The sequence below is a fragment of the Bactrocera neohumeralis genome, chromosome 3, assembly GCF_024586455.1.
Source record: "Bactrocera neohumeralis isolate Rockhampton chromosome 3, APGP_CSIRO_Bneo_wtdbg2-racon-allhic-juicebox.fasta_v2, whole genome shotgun sequence".
NCBI classification, from domain to species: Eukaryota; Metazoa; Arthropoda; class Insecta; order Diptera; family Tephritidae; genus Bactrocera; species Bactrocera neohumeralis.
Window position 1 is genome coordinate 58,410,283 of NC_065920.1, and position 15,806 is coordinate 58,426,088.

The 15,806-nt window shown below is 38.7% G+C and overlaps 1 protein-coding gene across 2 annotated transcripts in view; it reads right to left on the minus strand.

Moving 5' to 3' along the window:
- Positions 1 to 15,806, minus strand: part of LOC126754075 (discoidin domain-containing receptor 2) — a 600,425-nt gene that overhangs the window by 229,858 nt on the left and 354,761 nt on the right. For both annotated transcript variants that reach the window (XM_050465959.1, XM_050465958.1), the window contains exons 15-16: positions 9,690 to 9,953; positions 6,587 to 6,679 (exon numbers count right to left, since the gene is read on the minus strand). In XM_050465959.1, coding sequence (XP_050321916.1) covers positions 6,587 to 6,679; positions 9,690 to 9,953 — 357 coding nt within the window. The remainder of the gene's footprint in view (positions 1 to 6,586; positions 6,680 to 9,689; positions 9,954 to 15,806) is intronic.

A 15,806-nucleotide genomic window follows, 5' to 3' on the forward strand; every position in this document is an offset into this window, starting at 1 on the left:
CGGTATTTCAAGTTCCTTACGTACAGCTGCCAACGAAACCATTGGTTTTCAAAAAAGGCAAAAGAACAACTGGCACGATGCCTATCTCGTAATATTGCGATCGACCACAACACGAGCGGGGTAAGAAAGATACCGAGAGTTAAAGGAGGCAGCGAGACAGATATGCAGACAAAAAAAGAGACGGAAATATATGATAATAAAAATTTGAGAAGTTAGCCGACAGTGGTAATGCTCGAAAATCCTACGGGGACTAACAGAAGGTTTGAAGACTCTCGTTGGACCCAAAGTGGTAATCCAGTGGGTGATGTTCAGAGCATACTGAAGTTATGGAGAGAACACTTCTTCAGTCTTCTAAACGGGAGTGAAGGTAATATTTGTAGAAGGCGAACCTGATTCCCCAATCGATGACGATGGAATAGATGTTCCATTGCCCAAATATACAAATTACCCGCTTGAAGAACAACCGAAGATGAACTGACAAGGTGCTAGCATAAACTTCTTTGCAAAATAAGTCGGATGAAAGCATATCCTATGGTTAGAGCCTAAGTACGCTCTGCTCAATTCCAAACCCAAAAATCTGCACCAAATATCGTGGGATGAGCCGCCTAAATATCGCATATAAGGTCTTATCGAGCGTCCTGTGTGAAAGTCAACAGACTGATTTGACCTTATCAGTATGGCTATAGAACTGGAAAATCAACAACTGACCAGATATTCACCATGCACCAAATATTGGATAAGCTCCATCTCATCGCCTCTATGTCGCTATGTTTGAACTTGGTTTCCCCCAAAACTAATTCGGCTGTGTAAACTGACGTTGAGACGCACAAAAAGCTACGTCGGAGTCGGGGAATCGTGAGACTTCTTCAAGCTACTGCTGGAGAAACTAATACGAGCTTCAGAGCTAAATAGAGAATGTGCAATCTTCTATAAGAGTGTACAGCTGCTGGCGTACACCGATGATATTTTTATAGTTGGCCTCAGCAAACGCGCCGTTAGTTCTGCTATCTAAGGACTAGATAAGGACGAGGCTTATGAGTCTGGTGGTGAACTAGGACAATACGAAATATCTCCTGTCATCAAACAAAGAGTCATCGCATTCGCGACTTGGCTCGCACGTCATTGTTGACAGTCATAACTTTGAAATCATAGATAATTTCGTCTATCTTGGAACCATAATCAACATCAACAACATTATCAAATTGTTGGAGAAAGGTTTTGCGGAAGATTTACGGTTCTTTGCGCATTTACAACAGCGATGGAACGATGAGCTGTACGAGATATACGGCGACAATGGCATAGTTCAGCAAATTAAAAGACAGCGGCTGCGTTGGCTATCCGCATTGAAGAAAACACTCCAGTTTGAAGATTTTCGATTCAGTGTACATCGGTAGAAGCAGAAGAAGAACTCTACTTTGTTGGAGAGATCAGATGGAAAAGAACCTGGCTGCACTTGGTATCTCGGATTAGAGCCAAGTGCGAAAAGAAGAAACGAGTGACGCGCTGTTGTTAACTCGGCTTTAATCGCGTAAGCGGTGTCTACGACAGTAAAGAAGAAGAAGACTGAGGTTGTAGCTGACTGAGAATTATTTTAGAAAAATGAGCGTGCAATATGGCGTTATGATAAGAATTTAGAAAGAAATTAATGAAAACCAAATTCCATTGTAAAATATTTAGCGAAGAAATCTTCGTCGTTGATGTATCACTGGCTAACTGATATTTTAGAAAAGTCTAGTTTAAAAAGCATAATATTGAGGGTTCACTTATAGTTTTCTTGAATCAATAAAGATTAAATGGGATATGAAACTTATTCTGATAATAATTTAAAAAAAAACAGTGAGTATCTTAAAGATCGGTCTTAAATTGTAAACAACTGCAAGTTTTTAAGGAAGAATACGACCAGAAGCGGCCAGTTTTAGCCAATGGGAGAGCAATTATGTTCCATCGATAATGACTCGCCGAAAGCGCTTGGATCTTGATTCGGATGTACTTATACATCCACCTTATAGTCCGGACCTAATAAGAAGTGATTACTTTACCTAAAGCGGCCTATATACCTATTTTTTACTGGCTCGTTACCTTATATATAACTAACGACTTAATAACTTTTTATAAACACATACAATTGAAAATAAAAACTAACATATTTACGTATATCATATACAAACTTCCTGTATTCTTAAAGTTTTGCGAAACCTTCAAAAATTCATTCGAAAATTTAGCAATAATTTTTGAAAAGAAAAAGAACAATAACAAAAAGTTAAATGACACGACCAAAAAAAGAAGCAAATTTGCAGCATCATCTCGGTTATCAGCGCTTTTAGTACGAATTTAATTTCCGCACAAACACCGGTGAGCACGCACACAGCCTCACACACCTACATATATATGTATATAGTGACAGTTTAGCGATTGAGATTCACAAAGTGCAAATACTTTGCTTGTAGTTCGCTCCAAACGATTTTACACCACAAAAATTAAGTTTTCACACAAAGTTTCTGGAAGCCGTCGACGCCGCCACTGATGACAGCATTTCCTCTGTCTCTATTTTAAAGTCATGCGCTTGTAAGTTGGTGTATGTGTGTGTGTTCGTGTTGCTGTTGCTGTTTTACTTTTTTTGTGAAATTGCAAATTTGAAAAGTTTTCAATGTAAGTGCGATTTTGAAATGTCGAAACTCAAAACATTCAACCACAAAATGGTTTTTGCTGAATGGAATCGAGTTGCCAACTTCAACATTTTCCTTTCGGCTTCATTGGCTTGGAGATTGGGCGAAAAGATTTCGGCGCGCTTGTTTTTAGGGTGAGCGCACACTTTTGCTAGCAAGCGGCGGGGTGGGTGAATATGTACATATTGTTGTTTATATTAGGGAGAGCCAAAAACGACATTTTTTTGTGAAAAAATATAAAAAATTGGAAAAAATAGCTTTTGCGATTATAGTCTGAACCTGGAATAATTTTGGAAAATCAAATTCGAACTTTTTTGGAGCCCGTTAAATTCTGTATAAAATTGGGTTAAGCATCCAAAAAAATACGAAAATATTCTTGTTTCATTTATATAGGAAATAAAAAATCAGATGCGTCTACCTGTTAGAATCAATATTAAGTTTAAACTATACCACGATCCAGTCGCACTAAAAGATGGTGGATGGCGCATGAGTATGCGACTCGTCAGAGGAACTTACATCCAACATTAGACGAATGAAAAATGTAGAATGGAGTGGGCGCTGGGATCTATTACTCGGAACTGGTGCTCAGACAACTCATCAATCTTTCGGAATGCTGCAGCACCTTCCAAGTGGAAGCCTTTGTGGGCATAAAAGCGGCTGAGATAACTAACAACGCATCAAAAGTCATAAAGAAGATCAATATGAACGTCGATAGTCAAGCAGAAATTAAGGTAATAATCTCACATTACACTACGTCAGAGAATATTCCCAGAAGCAGTATATGTAGTGGCTGCCGGAAAGCGATTGCCTATGTACTCTGTTCCAAGTCGCAAAGAAATTCCGTGAAACGAAATAGCTGAGAAGGTTGCTAAAAGTATCACTCGTCTGACTACCGAACCAGTCGAGGCAATACTTAAGACACTAAAACCTGAGAAAAATCGAAAAGGCTGACAGATAGATCAGGGTGCGAAGGAATGCTTTAAGAGCATGCAGGATCACCAAGGGCATGTGCAAAAGCCTCGAAGAAAAACACGGATGCTTTTTACTCACACATTCTCGTAAGGACTGCAGAATGGTCGTTGGCCTTATGACAAGTCACAACTAACTGGGATCACATGCGAGCCGTATGTGCATTAGTAAATACGATACATGCAGAACATGCAGGGCAGTAGGCGTAAGAGAGACGATGGATTATCACCAATGTTCTGTACAGTCTTTTTTAGAACTCGTCTTAGATATCTAGAAGCTTTGCTGTTCAAACGAATAGATAATGTACTAAACTTATATGGATGAAGTTACTCTTAAAGTACGCAAGAAGTGCTCCGTCCGGTTAACGAATACTTCACCTCAAATTTAAATGAACTTCTATTCACTTACTAAAGACCAGTAGGCTTATGTATGGCGTAACAGCCGGTCAGTATAATCTAACCTCAGAAGAAACCCTTGGAGGGATCAATAAGAATCTGCAATATTACAAAGCAGATATGGCCCAAGTATGACAGGAATAGAACCAAGGAAGTATTAAATATGTCCAGAAATAGTAGACGCATTCGTACAGCTACTATAAAGGGACACTGGACTTTTGGAGAGTATATAGTACGCTAAAATGGGTCTGCTATATAACAATATTTGCCGCTGCTACAAGCTAGAAGGGAATACGGAAACTGTTTTCAACTTTCTCTGTGAACGCACAGTTCTACCATAAAGCCAACACATAATCCATGGAACCAATAAGGCACCACAGCTTGAATGGTTGGCCGTAAATAGTATAACCGGTATAAGTAGTTACATTAAGAGTACCAATGATTTGAGCGTAATGGTGAGGTTAGATCTCCTCACCTCATGGCATGTGTTCAAAAGCAAGCGGCTATCTCTCTGACCTTTCTCGCTTCCTCGCTATTCGGAACCTAATACTCTCCTCCACTAAATCCATAGCGACAATATTCACTAACTGAACGACAAGTACAGACTTGACATTAATATTTCAGACGATAGCGTTAAAATACCGACTGTCAACTAAGATTTAAGGTTGACACTCGACAGCTTGTGCTCCTTCAAGTACACCGCAACAAAATCCTCATGTCGCTAGCCGACAACACATGGAGAAAAAACAAAGAAACGTTGTTGACAAAGTACAAGGCAATCGGCCGGCCGGTCCGTAACTATACCGCACCAATATGGTTGCATGGATGCAATGAAATGCAGACAAAGAAGCTACATACATGTCAGAACTCTGCACTCCGAACTGCAATGGGATGCCTCTCATCGAACATCTGCAAAGTGAAGCCCGCTTGTTCTCAGTTAAGGAGCGTATTATTGAACTACTCTCCAAGCAGTTTGTGCTGGGGTACTTTTGTAGAATTCATCCATGCAGTCACCCCTTTTTGGAGTATCAAGAGGTAATTCCTCAATAACGTCGGCGACTTAAAAAAATACCTTGACCAGACTTCGGACACAATAAACTTCAGACATGCACTGATCGCCATTCACAGTGGAGCCATAAATATATTCACCGATTCACTTTCAGTGAATGCAGACGACGAGCATGAGTTTTCGCGAGAATCGAGAGTGATCCTTGCGCAGCTACATTTTGGACACTGTAGCAGGTTAAACTCCTACTTATCCAGAATCGACTACAACATATCAAACATATGTCCAGCTTACAACGAGTCCCCAAGAACTACTTCTTTGCATGCCCAGCCAACTGTACACAACTGACAACCCTAGCACGTTTACTGGCCGTGCTGTTGGATGACATCGAATACAACTTATCTGAACCTTACCATCCTAACGAGGGCTGGATAATCGTTACAATAACAACAGCGTGAGATGGAATAGGAAAATCAACATGGGCATTCAGGCTTATTGAAAACATACCTATAACCTACGCAAGAGCCAACATTATGAAATTTATTTCAATTGAAACAAGTTTACGATGATTGTCGACGATACAGATCGTGATTTCTTGTGGGTCAGCCCAACCATCGGTTCGTTCATCAAAAATCAACCGAAATCATCATTGAAATTCATCGATGTGAAAAAATGCATTGCATTTTGACGAACTCTTTGGGATCGACCTATCGTTGAAAAAGTCTATAAAATTGTGGAAAATATTGGCCAGGACCGTCACATAAGCACGCATGACATCGCTAAGGAAATTAACATTCGTCATGAAACAGTTTTAAACCATTTAAACAAGGCCGGCTACAAAAAGAAGCTCGATGTTTGGGTACATGAATTGCCTGTGAAAAATTTAATGGACCGAATTATTATAACATCTGCGATTCTTTGCTGAAACGAAATAAAATCGAACCATTTCTGAAGCGAATGGTAATATGAGGCGAAAAGTAGATGGATCAAATACGACAATATCAAAAGATCATGGTCCAAGCGTGGTGAAGCTCAACAAATGCAAAGCCAGGATTGATGCCTCGAAAGGTTATACTGAGTGTTTGGTGGGATTGGAAAAGAATCATCACTATGATATGCTCCAGCCTGGTCGATAGATTGAAATTACATTTTAATGTCAACTACCATTTGTTTCGGTCAACGCAGAATTCCCTTAATGGAGTAAATTTGGCTTCAAGAGAAGCCTGTGAAAATTACTTTTCGCAGTTTTTCGCCGAGAAACCAGACATTTTTACACTGATGGAATGATGTCTCTAGCGGAAAAATGGCAAAAAGTTGCCAAACAAAATGGTACATATTTGGTTCGTTAAAGTTCATAATAAATATAAAGAAAAATAAGTTGAAGTTTCAATAAAAATACGAAAAGACTTTTTCGACTACCCATTATATACTTTTATTTTAACTCGGGCAGCATTTCACGGTATCTAAAGAAAAATGTTTATAGGCTCACCCTATAAACCTATATAAATATATGCATATACATATCTATGTGTATAATTGTTGCCACTTACCTTGTTGCCAGATCGCGATGCACGAAATTCATTTGCTCCAAATGCTTCATGCCCGATGCAATTTGCGTAGCTATGTACACCAAGCTGCCATAACTATATATATACATATAACACATACATAAATATTCGTTTGTATGCGTTGCAATAATCAACGGTATTATTATCCCCCAATTTTTAGTTGGATTTTACCATTTCATGCATAGCCAGGTGTGCAGTGGGGAGACATGCAAGTTGTGTATGTGTGTGTATTAATGTTTTTATTCGAGCATGTAAAAAGTTTGGCGCCATCAATCCAACACCCACACACGCACATAAAAATGGCAGATAAGACCAAGCAACAGCAACAACATAAACGTACGTTGTCCAACAAAACAACAAAGTTGAGACGAAGAAAAATGCCGGCAAACGGTGGCGGCGGCGGAGTTTACGATGATGATGATGTTGTTGTTGGTATGACGTTGTGACATTGTTGTGGGTCGTTTTGTTGTATGTTATGCCGCATGCATTTGTTTGGTGAAAATTATCGACACGAGACCGGAAGCGTGGCAGGACAAGTCAGGAAAATTAATAATAATGTGAATGATCATTATTGCGTTTGCCGACGTTTGTTGGTAGTTATGGTGTTTGTTGTTCAGGGTTTTTTCGGTGTGCAGTGGCGGTGGCGACCAAAAATGTTTTCAACATTTGTTGTGTTATTTATGGTGGTGTTGTTGTTGTTATATTTGCAGACGCCGCACGGTGTTGAAGTCGTTGTCGTATACGCAAACGTGGTTTTTGTTGTAGTCGTTGTAGGTGTTGTTGTCGTCATCATCAGCCGAACGGAAGTCGGAAACAAGATAAAGCGCAAAGGATGTAAAAAGAGAAATGAAATGAAAAGTTTGTTAAATATTTTGTTGAGGTTATGTTGGTTATGTTTAAATAGCCTGCGTGTGGAGACATTCACAGTTAGTTTGGTGGGTTTACAGCTTAAGATATTTTTGATAATTCAGTTGTGAGGCTTTGTTTGCATATTTCATATGTTATCCTGGGACATATGTATATTCGGTAATGTTTCGTATATTTATACTATGAACAGGCCACTAACTAGTCTCTCAGTTTTTGAGGTTATGATCTGAAATTTCGCATAAACGATTTTTCTGGAAACCTAATAACGAGGAAAGGGCAAGGCAGACAACGGTTGACCTGTACTGCTGCTGTGGAGCTCTTGGTAAAAGGTGGGGACTCTTACCAAAGGTAGTCCTTTGGCTCTATGAAAGCATATTCAAGGCTATAATGTTCAACGGAAGTTTTGTATGGACGAAGGCACTAGAAGAGGCCGCATTTGTGAATAAATTGGCGAGTGTTCAACGGGCGGCTCTCATCAGTACGCGCGGTGCTGTGCTCTACCTACACTGACTATAGCGCTTATTGTGTTGTTGCACTTAGCATCGATGGATATAGCCGAAAGTTGTGCTCAGACTCAGAGAAGCTGGGTACTTAGATGAGTGAAAATCTCGCTGGAGGAGGAGAGCGGCGAGCGTTTTTACTAATGGATCAAAGCATGCGAGAATAATTGATGGTGTCGCACACTGTCGGAAACCATTCATCAGCTTGAATTTTGGACTTCATGACCATTACAGCGGATGAAGTCATGTGTAGAAGTTCACGTAAGTGAGGAAAGTTCTCTGACCACCATTCACTTAGGTTTGCCGAAAAACGATTCTTGTAAGTACTTTTGACTCAAGCATTTCACGATTTTCTGTCTTATACCAAGCATCCTCTGGGTATCCAAAGAAAATCCGTTTGAAGATGTGCTAAAGTGAGAAGATAAAATTCCTTTCTGCGCCGTTTTGCGCTGGGTTTGATGCCAGCCACGTAAAAACACCTTCGGTGTCTATGCCAATAAAGAAGAAGAAGACCACTACAGTGACTTCCAAAGGGGAAATGCCTTCAATAAAGGTCATCTACAGCGCCGGAGCCTTCTTTAGAGTGGTAAATATTCATGCTGTGAGAGAGGCAACGATATTAGCCTTGTGATTCGAGAAGGAATATCTTAACTCCTTTTCTGATCGAATGAAATAGCATTTCAAATTTTTTCCTCGGTGCCCCGGTCCAGATCAAGGCTAAAACTTTTCGAATCGCACACTTTTGATTTTGGGATAGGTATTTCAGGACGCTTTTCCAGTAACTGCATTTTGTTCACTTTTTTTTTTCAAATTTGTTGATTTCGGACTGCTTTTATTGGACCCTCAGATATAGCCTGCATTGGTCATTAATAGTCATTCTAGTCGCGGTTCAATTATTTTCTGTATCCAAATATTAATAAAAACTGTCACCTTGCTAATTAAGGAATCCTTTATCATTCATTAAGCCTCTGCTTGGATTAGATTGTCAATTTTCTTCACCGCTTAATTTTGCATTTAAGTGGGAACGGTTTCCATATCATAATAAAAAAAAATTATCTCATCTTCTTTAACAAACCAATACTGAAGAGTTCAACAAGGTCAAAGCCCACAAAAGCTCAGTTGTTGTCCACTTGACACCTAGTTTTTACTGCGAATATATTTAAAAGATTATGAAAAAATGCAGACATTTCTCACCCTATAAGTATTATGTAGCTCTGCAGAGGTGAGGGCCCAGAAACTACTGAATACTCAGCTTGTTCAAGAATTTGAAATAAGGTCGAGTTTATTAGCCATTTTGAGTAAGTATTGTAATCTGCGGCCTTCGTGCTAAGATATTTATACGATGATGGATGTTGCCGGATGCGCATTCTCGAAGTTGTCTGGGAGAGGGGGATATAGATCAACTCTCGTTATTGCACGGTAAAGTTTGAGCATTCTTGCCACTTTCTTGAACACTTTCAGCCTCCCCGGCGAATAAAGTGCAATCGAAATTGGCTTTGGTGAATTTGTAATGGATTCAATTCATTTCGTTGTATTATGAGAGGTGAATCTATCTCTAAAAACTCTTGAAAATTATGAATTTTTTATTTAACTTTCTACGAAATCAGTTTTATTATGTAATCTATCTTACGCATTCGTACACACACAATCTTAAACTCGTGTTTCTCTCATTCCATTAACTCATTCAATACCTCTTTGTACTTAGTACGCTCACTCACCTTAAGCTCTTATTCGTCATAATACCCGCTTGTAGACTATGCGTCGTTTCGGCTACATGCTCCTGCAGAAATTGATTTAAGTCACCCAGACATTCCGAGTAATCGAACACCATGCAAATGGGCTCGTCACGCAGACAGGCGCCAAGTAAATGCGCCACATTCGGATCGTTGAGGCGGGCGAGCTGTTTCGCCTTGTTGCGAAACTCTTTACGCATATGATCGGGCGCGCCGGGTCGGAGTGTGGCGACTGCTACCAAATTGGCGCTGGGAAAGAGAAATAAGGTAAAGAAAATTTTAGAAAAATATATATAAAGTATTTTAACGATAAGTATTGTGACATATATTACAGCTATATATGGCATCTATCTATTACTTGTATTGTTAAATAACTGTCAAGGAGACACAATATAAAATTAGTTTTATAATAAAAATTGCACATTTATTAGTTTTAATAACTTAAAGCTTTCATTTAGAATAATTTTATAGACGACTGGTGGTTAAAAATGTTATTTTAAGCGTAAAGATATCTGTACCAAAGACGCGAAGTAATAGCTGAGATGTTAGTGCAAGGTTACCGTAAGTACTGCTACTTTTTTTTAAATATGCCGTATCGAATTAAACTTTAATATTCTACGGATTTATTAAATATTATTGATTATACGGGGCTTAGTATCGTTACTTCCATACTATATCCTCAAAATATAGGAAACTCAAGAAATGCAGAGTTTCAGGGATTTATTCGCAATTGAATATAAATTTTCTACCTGTTTTGGTTATTTCAGTGGTTTAAAACATTCTACAAATTGTTTTGTAGAATACTGCCTAGTTGATAGCTCTTGATGGTATTAAATTACTAGTGCGTGTCGGTAACGAACGAGCGACAGTTACGAGAATGTAAATATTATTCGGTCTATAATATCAATAGCGGATTCAGAGGGTGAAAATGGGGGAAATTGTAGTTGTCGACTTATATAATTCGTAGTTTTCTTCACATATTCTGCACACGTCCTGTGGCGAATGGGCGCTCTGAACTCTTTTTCGACACATCGTCGCATGAAAACGTGTCTGAGGACGAACATGCTTCATGACATTGAAGTCACTGTGGATGAAGTTATCGAAATATTCTCAAAACTTGGACACATCATTTTGTTTTGTGAACCCCCACAAAAACTATTTTTGGATCCGCCCGTGGTCTATAATTATTTATGTTGTCATAAAAGGCTTATTTTTTCATAGTTCCAATATTCTGAAGACGCATTGGAAAGGTATTGTCTGTGTGTGTCCTTTCTCAGCCGAAAGTTTTCGTATATTTGTGGCAGTTTATGCTTAACTTTCTCTAGCTGAGCGAGCGTAACAAAAGTGGTTTGTACGACTTAAAAATTGGAAATAAATTTGAAGATGGGGAACTTGAAGAACTACTCTATGTAGGTTCTTACCAAATAATGGAAGAGCTCATCGAAACATTCAAGCAGCCATTTCAAAAATTTTCACAGCAAACGGATACATGAAAAGCAAGGAGATTGGATGATGATAACCGATTATGCATGTAAGAAATACTGTGTGAGCGCTACAAAAATAAGTTGTTTTAGCATCGGCTTGTGACTGATGATGAAAAATAGATACTTTAAGGCAACACAAAATGCAATAGTTCATTTGTGAAATCCGGCCAAACAAGCAAATCGACAGCAAATTCGAATATCCTTGACGCCAAAGTGTTGCACTGTATTTGCTGAGGTCAGAAGGAGGTGCTTTATTATAAGTTTTTAAACCGGTTGAAACCATTTTCTGGGAATGCTAACGCAAATAATCCGACAAGTTATAGCGTGCGTTTTGCGTCCGGATTTTGAGACCAGAAACGAGGGAAAAAACTTCCATCATCACAGCACCCAGCATCACATTGCAAATCCGGTTAAAAACTATTCCGAATACAGCTGCTGGAAATTTTTGCCACACCCGCCTTATAGCCAAGAGCTTGCCCTTTCTGATTGCTGTTTGTTTCGGCCAATGCTTACTTACTGGAATATGGTTCACATCTTCGACGTTTTCTTCTGAGTGTTACCCACTACAAGGCAAACTTATTACACGTTTTCTGATTACAGATATGTGATTCGAATTTGTTCTGAAAGCACTGAAAACTGAAATTAAGACTGTGATAGCAGTATAGCAAAGCAGAGCAGCTTGCGGAACCCATCCGCTAATAATTTTTATAATTTAATACTCATTTAAAGCCACTCCACTTAACTACTTTTCTGCTGAAATATAATATTTATATTTTTGCAGCTTTTATGAGCACAGATTTGTCAACTGTCCGCTGCATTAAAATGATTAAATTGTCAAGTATTTTTGTAATTTTTCTACGAATTTCATAACAATAATGAAAATGCATTTCACAAAATTTTTGTGATGATGATTTAATACCAAATGTTGTATATATGAAACCGACATGTCATAATGTGAAATAAAATATGAACACACACGAATATAAACAAACAAACACACACACACACGAAAGCAATCAGAAATGCAATACCGGCAAGTGAGAGATAGAGAGCGAGTGGTAGTGTCGAAAGAGGCAGCGGTTCAATGTCTGTGTGTAAAGGACATTTGTGGAATGATAGCAATTTTGCAAATGACTGACTTGGCTTAATACGTATCTCTTTATATGTATATGTAAGTGTATGTGCATTGAAATCGGCTAACTCTGCTGGCCTGGTCGGTAGGTCGTACGCTCGTTTGCACGTTCGTCTGTTGGTTCGCTGCATACGGTCGTTGTGTGTCACATTGCGGCAGCATATAAAATTGTGTTGCGGTCATAAAACCTCAAAGTGCATTATGAACGTTATCCTTGTTGCGACAAAACAGGATATGTGAAATAATTAACATGCTCATAGTTGCACTAAAATGACCAGAACACACACACACACACATACATGTCTATACATATATGAGGATGTTTGGTATATGTATGCATGTCAACTTATTACACGAGCAATATGTCGGACTGCCAGCTATATATAAGCATCTAGCTATACATATATTGGCGAGTATTGAGTTGCATTTGCATTCCATTTTCAGTTATGTTTTTTTCGTTTCGTTTCGTTTTGGCTCTCTGTTTTGTCACATCCTGTGCGCTTCAAATACAAAATCGAGTTGAGTCGGTTGCGGTTAGCCGGCTGCATATTGCATATATGGTTGAGTGCGGTGTGTGTGGCATGTTGCTGTCGTCCTTATCGAGGCTCTTGAGTGGCTTTATTGAAATTGTAATATTTGACAGAAGTCAAATGTGTGGTTCAAATACATTGCCAAGCACTCGCACCAACGTCTAGCTACACATACATATATTCATATGACAGCAGTGCACAGCGCTATATTAAGAGAGACTTCCACAAAGCCGCCGCAAAATGTTATGAGTGAGCAACGTAATTTAAATATATTAATTTTGCTGCCTATTGTACGTATGTTTTAGTTTATTGAATTATGTTCGTTAAAGTTAGGTTAGGTGTATGGCAAATCAATTATTCAATTTCCGTATGATTCTTATGCGAACCAGTTAGGAGGCTTTATAAGGATTTTAGAGCAATAATGACACAGAGAGTTTGGAACCTGTCTTTGAAATACTTATCTAGTGAAAAGCAGAGGAGTGAGTTCGGGAACAGTGTGATACACTGATTATAGCGACCCTTCAACTTTTCGATACCATATTTGCTTCATAAAAAGGCATTAAGTTCGGCGGTCACCTTTTCATTCGACGAAAACTTCTTCCTAGCGAGCATACTTTTGAAGGCTGATAACAAGAAACAGTGGTAGATAGTCAATAAAAATTATTTCATACGCATCCCAAAAACAGACTCCAAAACCCAGCCAGCCGACTAGTGTGTTTTTCAACGATTTTGAGTCTGTTCATCGTGCGCAGTCTACTCGAATGACTGTCGAATGGACTTCGTTGTGAAATTATGAAACCCTTTTTCATCCATTATCACACATCGCCGCAAAAACTCGGGTTTGTTTTTGGTCAATAGTGAACACGCGCGGTATCCACTTACGATCTATACGTTCTATTGATATCTTTTGATTGCCTACTATTTCGAATTACTTCACTTTATGGTCATCCAAAATTATTTTGCAAGCTTTCTTGATGATTTTCGTCGGTAACAACCATTTTGGTCCTTCATCATCCTCGGTGCTCATTTCACCATGTCTACAACAAGCATACCAATCCTTGATGGTTGATTTTCCAGTGGCAGTTTCCAAAAACTCGTCATCATTGCTTCTACTGTATTTTCTCCCCTTCAGAAGGCAATATTTTATCAACACGCGAAATTCTTTTCCCCCCAATTTTTCCAAATAACAAAAGTTGGTTCATTCCAAATGCTATAATTTACAAACTAATGATCCAATAGCTGTGAAAATTATACATCCGCCTTCTGATGGTTGGGGTTACCTAAAAAAATGGATTTAGTTTTGGTAGCTCCATCTATGTGAGCTGCAGTTGGGTGCTGAGTTTTCAGTAAAGTTGGGTCCGTTGGGCAGACTTTTTCGACAAGAACTCCTCTCAAACTATACAGGTTTGGTCTGAACATTTCGGAAGACGAGTGCGATAGGATCATAACTTCGATTCACCATCCAAAAGCGCCACTGTTGCGAAAGAAGTTTACTATAACAAATTATATAAATAGTATACTTGTAGACGATTTATGTCAAAATACAAGCCGATTTGGACTCTTGAGATTCCATAGATTTTAGAAAAATCGTAAGAGAGCAATATTACGCGATTGGATTCTTTAATTTGGCAAAAAAATCGCGAAATCGAAGAATATTTGGTAGTGGCAAATGACGACTCCTCTTCGTCGATGATGACCTTCGAAAATTGGCTTCAGAAGTTACAAAATGGTTGGACGTCGGTTTTTCGTTTGCCATTCTTCGCTACTCCGAAAACGACTAACACAGCAGAAAGAGTAATCAATTTTGTATTAGGAGATCCAATTATTGGACGGATTTGATGTCGAACTGCAGAAGAAATGTATTTTATATAAAATATTCGAAAAGAGAAAGCCGTCTGAAGGAGTTTGTGAACGTAGATGAAACTTGGATTCGCTGGTGTATATCAGAAACCATGATATAGTCAAAACAGAGGACTTCTTTAGTGGGACCCGCTTTGACAGATCAGCCGGCACTCCTTCAGAACAAAATTGTCCACCGTTTTCTCGGATGCCCAAAGTTTGATCTAAGTCGGGTAGCTGAAGAAAAACACCTTCGTTGCAGGGCACTATGATGAATTATTGGGCTCACGTCTCTGCCAAACGTCATGACCAATTTAATCCAGTTATCCTATGAACTGTTCTCCTCTAACAGTGTTCTGCGGATTTAGTTTCGCGAGACTTCCAGAAATAAATCTACATCTTACTAAACTGTTGTTCTTATTTTGACTAATAACTATAATATCTGCATCGTAAGCTCTAGTTCTCGATATTTTGCAGGGTCTTTTTATGAGCTACTATTAATTATAATGCAGAGATGTGTTACATCCGCTATGCTTCTCAACTTTTTATGAGAAGATAAATTTGAGAACAGGCACCCAGATCAAGGCTTTCTCGCCAAAAACTTGTGTGAGGTTTTCTCTCTCCTTGCCTATTGAATCACGTCGTCTTAGCAAATTTCATATCGCTGCAAAGCGAATAGTTCTAATTAGACATGTCACTTATGAGGCTAGTGGAAATATTTTTGAAAACAGAACTTGTCAAAGTGCAGTGGAAAAGCTGAAAACAGCTAGACACTTACTTCTTCAATGCCCAGCTTTCGTCAGACTAAGGTTGAAGCAACTCGGCTGTCATACTTTCTACGAGTCTGCTGGTTTTTATATATTAGCCGGCTATATAAATTCGTGGTAGGCTCAAAGTTTTATCTCAATAAGGGAAGGGTTATGGGTACTCCAATGAACAGGAGTTGAGTTCAAATTAAATGGCATTATTCATGACCTCGAGAATATCAGCTTACAAAAATAACCTAACCTAAAATTCTCTGTGCTTATCGACTTCATTTGAAGAAAATAGAGAGTTAGAAAGTTTCTTTGATATTCACGCATTGAAAATAAATTTCTCAGCTTTCGATCTTCTTTCA